The sequence below is a fragment of the Nannospalax galili genome, unplaced genomic scaffold (genome assembly GCF_000622305.1).
Source record: "Nannospalax galili isolate Female #2095 unplaced genomic scaffold, S.galili_v1.0 scaffold1256, whole genome shotgun sequence".
Classification (NCBI taxonomy): Eukaryota; Metazoa; Chordata; class Mammalia; order Rodentia; family Spalacidae; genus Nannospalax; species Nannospalax galili.
The window spans coordinates 89,058-96,415 of NW_008337764.1; the positions used below are offsets into that span (position 1 = coordinate 89,058).

At 44.7% G+C, this 7,358-nt stretch overlaps 1 protein-coding gene and 1 pseudogene across 2 annotated transcripts in view; one reads left to right on the forward strand and one right to left on the reverse strand.

Moving 5' to 3' along the window:
- Rpgrip1 (RPGR interacting protein 1) overlaps window positions 1-7,358 on the forward strand; it is a 54,379-nt gene that overhangs the window by 17,227 nt on the left and 29,794 nt on the right. The window contains exons 9-11 of the mRNA XM_029563368.1: window positions 1,154-1,314; window positions 2,040-2,180; window positions 2,614-2,764. Of these exons, the coding sequence (XP_029419228.1) occupies window positions 1,154-1,314; window positions 2,040-2,180; window positions 2,614-2,764 (453 nt within the window). The remainder of the gene's footprint in view (window positions 1-1,153; window positions 1,315-2,039; window positions 2,181-2,613; window positions 2,765-7,358) is intronic.
- LOC103733813 lies at window positions 5,632-6,775 on the reverse strand (annotated as a pseudogene). Its single transcript, XR_607255.3, has one exon. The product of XR_607255.3 is annotated as a non-histone chromosomal protein HMG-17 pseudogene (transcript).

Here is a 7,358-nt window from a genome sequence, read left to right on the forward strand (position 1 = left end):
CAGCCCTTTTCTTTTCTTTTCTTTTCTTTTCTTTTCTTTTCTTTTCTTTTTGGTCTTTTTGAGACGGTGTCTCCCTGTAGCTCCAGCTGTCCTGGAACTCACTATGTAGACCAGGATGGCCTTGAACTCACAGAGATCCGCCTGCCTCTGCCTCCCAAGTGCTGGGATTAAAGGCATGTGCCACCACGCCTGGTTAACAGGAGATATTTATAAGATTTTTAAACCTTGCCCAAAAGAAGGAAGACCATCTTCATCCTGTTTTGGATCTTGCTGTTTAATCTTATCTAATTAATATTTCACTAGATTCTAGTATATTCAAATAAGGAAGTAAAGGAGAAGAAATATGACACAGAATAGAAGTCCTTATAACCCTAGCCCTTCAAGCTGGGCCAGGAGGGTCAAGAATTGAGGCCAGCCTGGTCTGTATAATGAGACTCTGTCTCAAACAAAACCAGACAATGAGAAAGAGTCCTATAGAGTGTAGCATTTGAAAGACAAAGCTCAGGAGCATGTGCCAAGCACCTTGTACCATATAAAGTCCAAGTTGTCTTATAAGGAGACAAGGGGCAATCTGGTTCAACTTCTCTGATGCTTCACATGCTCTGCACTCTGGACAGCAGTGGCCTGCCTTCCCTGAATCAGGCATCACACCCATTGTGTCTATAGCCAAGGAGGGCCTGGTGTTGGGTGTCACAGAGAACAAAGTCGAGAAGCCAGAGACGAACGGAGTTGGTGAGAAACTGGCATAGGAGGCACTATGAGAAACAGGTGTATTTGGTGGAGATGTGATGCAGCTTGCACAGTGTTTGTTGTGAGTGCATGAGTCCCTGAGTTTCATCCCCAGCACCATCCTCCCCCACTAAAAAGGCGACACTGACCTGTCCAGGTTACTCAGGGAACTGTTTCTGTTGTTCCTGTTTCCCTTTCCACTCTACAATCCCTGGAGTATTTTTCTACCCTGTTCATCTTGCTTTAGGAGTGCAAATATCACAGTTGACAGCTGGGCAAGCCAGAGACCCTTTTGTATAAACAAAAGGGGATTGCTTCTTTTAGGGAAAATGTACAAAATTAACCATTAGAGGGAAACATTATTTGACACTTGATCCAGCTTTGGGTTTACAAATAGCTGTGGTTTCAATTCCTTTTTCCCCAGTTCTCAATGATGATCTGAAGCTTGAACTTACCAACATCCTCTGCCAGCATAAACAGGGAGCAGAGGGCCTCCAGACCACAGCCGCAGTGCCCCAGTCTCCTGAAGAGCTATCTGAACTGGATGCTCAGCTCGTTCGAGTCCAAGAAGCAGATTTGAGAGAAGTAAACAAGTCTCTCTTCTGAGAGATCTCTGGCACATATCTCCAGGAAAGATGAAGAGACTGGAAAACAGGGAATAGTACTCTGTCCAGCCTGAGGACCATATTTGGAAAGCTGGGAGACAGAATTTCATGAGTCCCACCCTTTACATGAGTCCCCCCACACTGTACAGTGCTTTATAGCTCAGATGTAGACTCTTCTTTAGATGAGAACTTGAGTGATCTACTGAAGAACAAACTGCCACTTCAATTTTATTATTATTTTGTATGTGTACATGACATGTGTGTATGGGCACATGTGCCATGGTACATGTGTGATTAGAGGACAACTTTGTGGAGTCTGTTCTCTCCTTCCTCTTTTATGTGGGTTCCAGGGATTAGGCCATCAGGCTTTCACTAAGTGTTTTCACCCTCTGAGCCATCTGTCCAGCTATTCCAAATTGCCATTTGGAAACTGCAGCCTCCCTGACCTGACACACGGACACACAGACACATGGATGCACAGACACACCGATGCACTGATACACTGATGCACAGAGCATGGACACACTGACGCATGGACGCACTGACCGAGGCTTGGGGGCAGAATTCTTGTGAAGTGAAACAGGCCTTTTGAATTCTGGGCGAAAATTTGCTGTTGACGTTTTACAACTACCAACAGTTGCTTTGGAGAGAAAGTTATGACTGCATCTATTCTCATGTCTTTTACCAATGTTTTCACCTTTATAGTTCAGTGAACCAAAAGTTCAAGAAGATAAACTGCCTGAAATGCTAAGTGAGTTGCAGGTGTCGCATGCAGAGACCACATTGGAGCTAGAAAAGACCAGAGACATGCTTCTCCTACAGCACAAAATCAACATGTGTTATCAGGTGCAAAAACAGATGGCACAGGAAAGGGGCAAATAACTGGGCACACGGGAAAAACACACACACACACTGCGAAGCAAGCAAGATCCAGGTTTCTAGGGTTGGTGGTTGGTGATATGCTGTCCATAAAAGAGCTTGACTCAGCCACCCCGGCCCTAAAAGCCAGTGAAGGGGCCAGCCAGCTCATGAAATGGGAAGTGTGAAACTTCAGGGTTCATTTTCCCCTAGAGTCCTAGGGAAATATCACCCTAGGTTGCCACAAGTACAACTGCGCTTGAAGGGTCTTGGGAAACCCAAGCTTTTCTTCTGAACGTGCTCTGCCGAGGAGATAGCAGTCTTTTCCTCCCTGGGAAGTGCCACCCTTTTTTTCCCCCAATCTGGGCTGTTTGGTTCTGGGCCACTGGGACAGAGTAGTTCAGCCCTTATTTTGTTTCAGGAGGAACTGGAGGCCATGATGAGAAAGGCTGATAAGGAAAGCCGGGATCACGAGGAAAAGGTGGAGAGGCTGAATCAGCTCCTAGACCTCAAGGACAACTACATCAAACAGCTGGAAGGTATTTTAAGAAGCCGTGGACTTCCAACATCTGGCAAGTCTTAGTACTTTATTCTCCGCTTGGCTGATGTCACGTGACTAACACCTGTTCTCTGTGGCTCTCTAGAAGGCTGCCCCTTACATTCTCAGCATGACTTTATCCCTGTTCCCATTCTCCTGTTACCTTTGTGGCTTTGTGATTAGCAGCTTCTTTCCTAGACTGTGTTTCTCTGATTTCTTTGGAGAATTTAGGCAGGGCCCAACAATGCTTCCAAGGGGTCTGGAGAGTGTCATGAGGGTGCTCAGCCATTCTTGCCAGGTAACAGACCTTCATCACTTCTCCCATCATCCTTCCCTGTGATTTCTCTCTACAGTCTTTACTGCACTTCCAGGATGTTAGCAGAGACAGGGCAGGTGCCTCTTAGTATGTTTCATCTTCTGGTTCTCCCTGCTCTGCATACAGTCATGGATGACCATGGTCTGGTCTCAGCTGTGTATACCAAGAAGTAGGCTTTGTTATTATACTGTGTGGGAGACCTGACCTACCCTAACCAAATACAGAAAACACTGACATGCGGAATGCAAGTCACGAGAGTGGCTGCTCCATCGCTCCCATCAGACTATGTGGAGTCACTGTTGAGAGGAGTTCTCTTCTTGGCAAGAGGCTCAGTAGTACACAGATTCCTTAGTGAGCTCAGCACTAGAATAAAGGGAGATGGGCATGACTTACCGTTCCAGAGTGAGTCTGGTTAAAAGACCATTGCTGTGCTAAAAGGCAGCCCTCCCTTGGACTGAAATCCTCCTCGGGACTCAGATTTGGGGTCTGTTTAGGACAGTTCAGGATAATTACCCTTACCTAGGCATGCAAGGCCATTTGTTTTCACTTTCTGTGCATGATTACTACCAAGGCTAAAGAGGTGTTTCTTTCTTTTCTTTCTTTCTTTCTTTCTTTCTTTCTTTCTTTCTTTCTTTCTTTCTTTCTTTCTTTCTTTCTTTCTTTCTTTCTTTTTTTTTGAGACAGGGTCTCCCTGTAGCCCCAGCTGTCTTGGAACTCACTGTGTAGACCAGGCTGGCCTTGAACTCACAGAGATCCCCCTGCTTCTGCCTCCCGAGTGCTGGGATTAAAGGCGTGTGCCACCACGCCTGGCTTGATTTGTACTTAAAAAAATATATTTATTATTTTCATTTCATATGTATGCATGTATTGCCTGCATGTAGGTAAGTGTACCCATGTCATACAATACCCAAGGAGGACAGAAGAGGCTGTCAGATCCCCTGGAACTGGAGTTACGGACATTTTTTAGCTGCCATGTGGGTGCTGGGATTTAAACCTGGGTCTTCTGCAAGAACAGTCAGTGTTCTTAACCTCTGAGTCATCTCTCCAGATCCTGATTTGTACTTCTTTATATGCTAAAGTTATTAGCTTTGTGTCAGAGAATGTAAAAGTTAAACCTATTGTATTTTTTTTGAGATGGTCTCTGGCCTTGAACGCATATAGATCTACCTCCCTCTGCCTCCCAAATGCTGGGACTAAAGGCATGTGCCACCATGCCCAGCTCATATTAGATCTTATAACTTAAGAAAACATCAATAGGGCTGGCAAGATGGCTCAATGGTTAAGATGCAGAAGACTCGGGTTTTGAACCCCAGTACCCACATGGTGTCTAACAACCATCTGTAACTTGTTCCAGGAGATCAGACGCCGTCTTCTTTCCTTCCTGGGCACTGTATGACATGGGTGCACTTATATACATGCAGGCATAACACTCATACACAAAATAAAAATAAATAAAATATCAGTAGTCAATTTCTGTATTCCATTGCTTATTTGTACTGATTCTTTAAGAATTTCATACAATGTATTTTGATCATATTCCAGATCTCCTCCTATATTTCCTTTTTTTTTTGTATTATACTTTCTGCTTTTTTTTTCTTTTGAGACAGGGTCTCATTTTGTAGCCCGGGCTGGCCTTGAACTTGCAGCAGTCCTCCTGCCTCAGCCTCCCAAGTGCTGGCATTACAGGTGAGAACCACTGTGTCTGGCACTTTTTTTTTTTTTTTTTTTTTTTTTTTTCTGAGACAGTCTTGCTATTTAGTCCAGGGTGGCCTCAGACTGCCAATCCTCCTGTCTCAACTTCCTGAGCACTGAGATTACAGGCACTCACTGCTACGCTCCCTTTTTCTTTTTCTTAAATTTATTTATTTTTAGTGTGTGTGGTGGGTAGGCACGCATGTCATAGCATGCATGTGGGCAGTCAGAGGACAACCTGCAGGAGTTGGTTCTCTCTTTCCATCATGTGGGCTCCAGGGATCCAACTCAGGTTGTCAAGTTTGGCAAGCAAACACCTTTACTCACTGAGATATCTTGACCTCCCCCTTTTAATTAAATTTATTTTTCTTTTATGTGTATTATTATTTTGCCTACATGTGTGTAACTGCATCCATTCATACAATGCCTTCACAGGCCAGAGAGGGCATTGGACTACCTGGAACTGGAGTTATGAATGGTTGTTAGCTACCATGTGGGTGCTGGGAACCAAACCCTGTTCCTCTGCAAGAGCAGCCAGTGCTCTTAACTGCTGATCCATCTCTCCAGTGCCCCACCCCCCAACATTATGACATTCTAAAGTCAACAGATGGCTCATTGAGAAAAGGTGCTTGCCACCAAGCCTGATGACCTGAGTTTGATCCCCAGGACCCACATGGTAGAAGGAGAGAACCACTTCCTGTGACTTGTCCTCTGATACCCACGTGTCTGTGCCTGTGCACATGCATGTGCACACACATGTACACACATAAATAAATAAATAAATAAATAAATAAATAAATAAAGTCTTTTAAAATATTTTTCATTATTTTCATTATAAATTTTTTTTTCCAAGCCAAACTGTATCCATCTTTATTAAAGATACTTTTCATAAACAGTCATGGTATTTCAGGCAGGACATGGGCAGACAATCATTAACAGTATACAAGAACTTTCAAACTCCCTTCTTGTATGGACTACCAAAATCAGAAAGCCACTATAAAATCCAGTGAAGTCTTTATTTGATGCTCTGATTGGGGGAAGTTTAGAGTGAGGGCTGACATTTCACATTAAGCATGTTGTTTAACAACTTTTCACAAGCCGACCCTGACTTTCAGGAAATGAAATGAACATGGCAGAATTATCAATCTGAAGATCCACAATCTTTTAGAAAAGGAACCACTGCTCTTCTGAGGAACCATCCCAATAATATCCCTGCGAAGTCCAGATTGCCCAATGTACTGGCAAAACCAATTTAGGGGGGCTGGTCCCAACAAGTCTCCCATTTTAAGGGAGTTAAGTCTATGTTGATTTGAAGGTGGAGGTAGAGGAGGATATAAAAACCAATTTTGAATTTTCTCATGCCACAAGGCATTATGTGCCAAGGTGGCCACATGGTACCAGCATTAGGAAATACCCTCCCGGGAGCCAAGAGGAGTCCTTCAAAAACTAGCAGGGAAAGGTGATTCCCCCACATCAATCCAGCTTGGGAGACATTTTGTTAGTGACACATGTTCCTCCCCCCTCAAACAATGAAGTGTTCTGTGTGCTAACAACATAGCTTTAAAAAGAAAAAGTAAAACAAAATTCTGCATTTTTATAAAACTTGATAAAAAATAGTATTTCAAACTGTACAGTCACCAGAAGTACACAGTCATCAAAAACGCACAGCTTCACTCGGCGTCTGCAGCACCTTCGGCTTTCTGTGCCTGGTCTGTTTTGGCATCTCTGTTTTCTGCAGGATTATTCCCATCCTTGCCAGCATCAGCTTTTCCCTTTTTCCCTTTGGGCACTTTCTCTCCCTTCTTTGCAGGTGCCTTCTTAGGCTTGGGCTCTGGCTTTGGAGGAGCAGGTTTAGCGGTTAATCTTGCAGATCTTCTCTGTGGCTCGTCCTTCACCTTGGCTTTATCTCCTTTGGCGTCCCCTTCAGCCTTTCTTTTGGGCATGGCGACGACGGCGGGGACGCAGGCGCTGGACGCCGGGCTGCAGCGGTGCGCGGCTTTGGTCGGTCCGGGGGTCGTTCTCGGTGCTTCTTCACACTGCTCCATAAATTTTTTTTTGAAGCCGGGTGTGGTGGCGCACTCCTTTAATCCCAGCACTCGGGAGGCAGAGGCCGGTGGATCTCTGTGAGTTCAAGACCAGCCTGGTCTACATAGTGAGCTCCAGGCCAGCTGGGGCTACAGGGAGACCCTGTCTCAAAAAGACCAAAAAAGCCGGGTGTGGTGGCTCATGCCTCCTAGCACTCAGGAGGCAGAAACAGGCAGATCTCTGTGAGTTCAAGGCCAGCCTGGTCTACATAGTGATTTCCGGGACAGCTCGCACTACAGGGAGACCCTGTCTCAAAAAGACAAAAAAAAAATAATAAAATAAAATGTTTCGGTTTTTGATTGGTTTGGGTTAAGAAATTATGTGCAAATCTAGGCTTGGTGATGCACATCTTTAATCCTAGCTCTTGGGAAGCAGAGGCCAGCCTGGTCTACATAGTGAGACTCTGTCTCAAAAACAGTAGTAGTGTTTAGATTTGATACTGTCTACATGTCTTGCATCCCAATATCAGAATTTTTCTTTCCTTTCCTTTCCTTCCCTTCCCTTCCCTTCCCTTCCCTTCCCTTCCCTTCCCTTC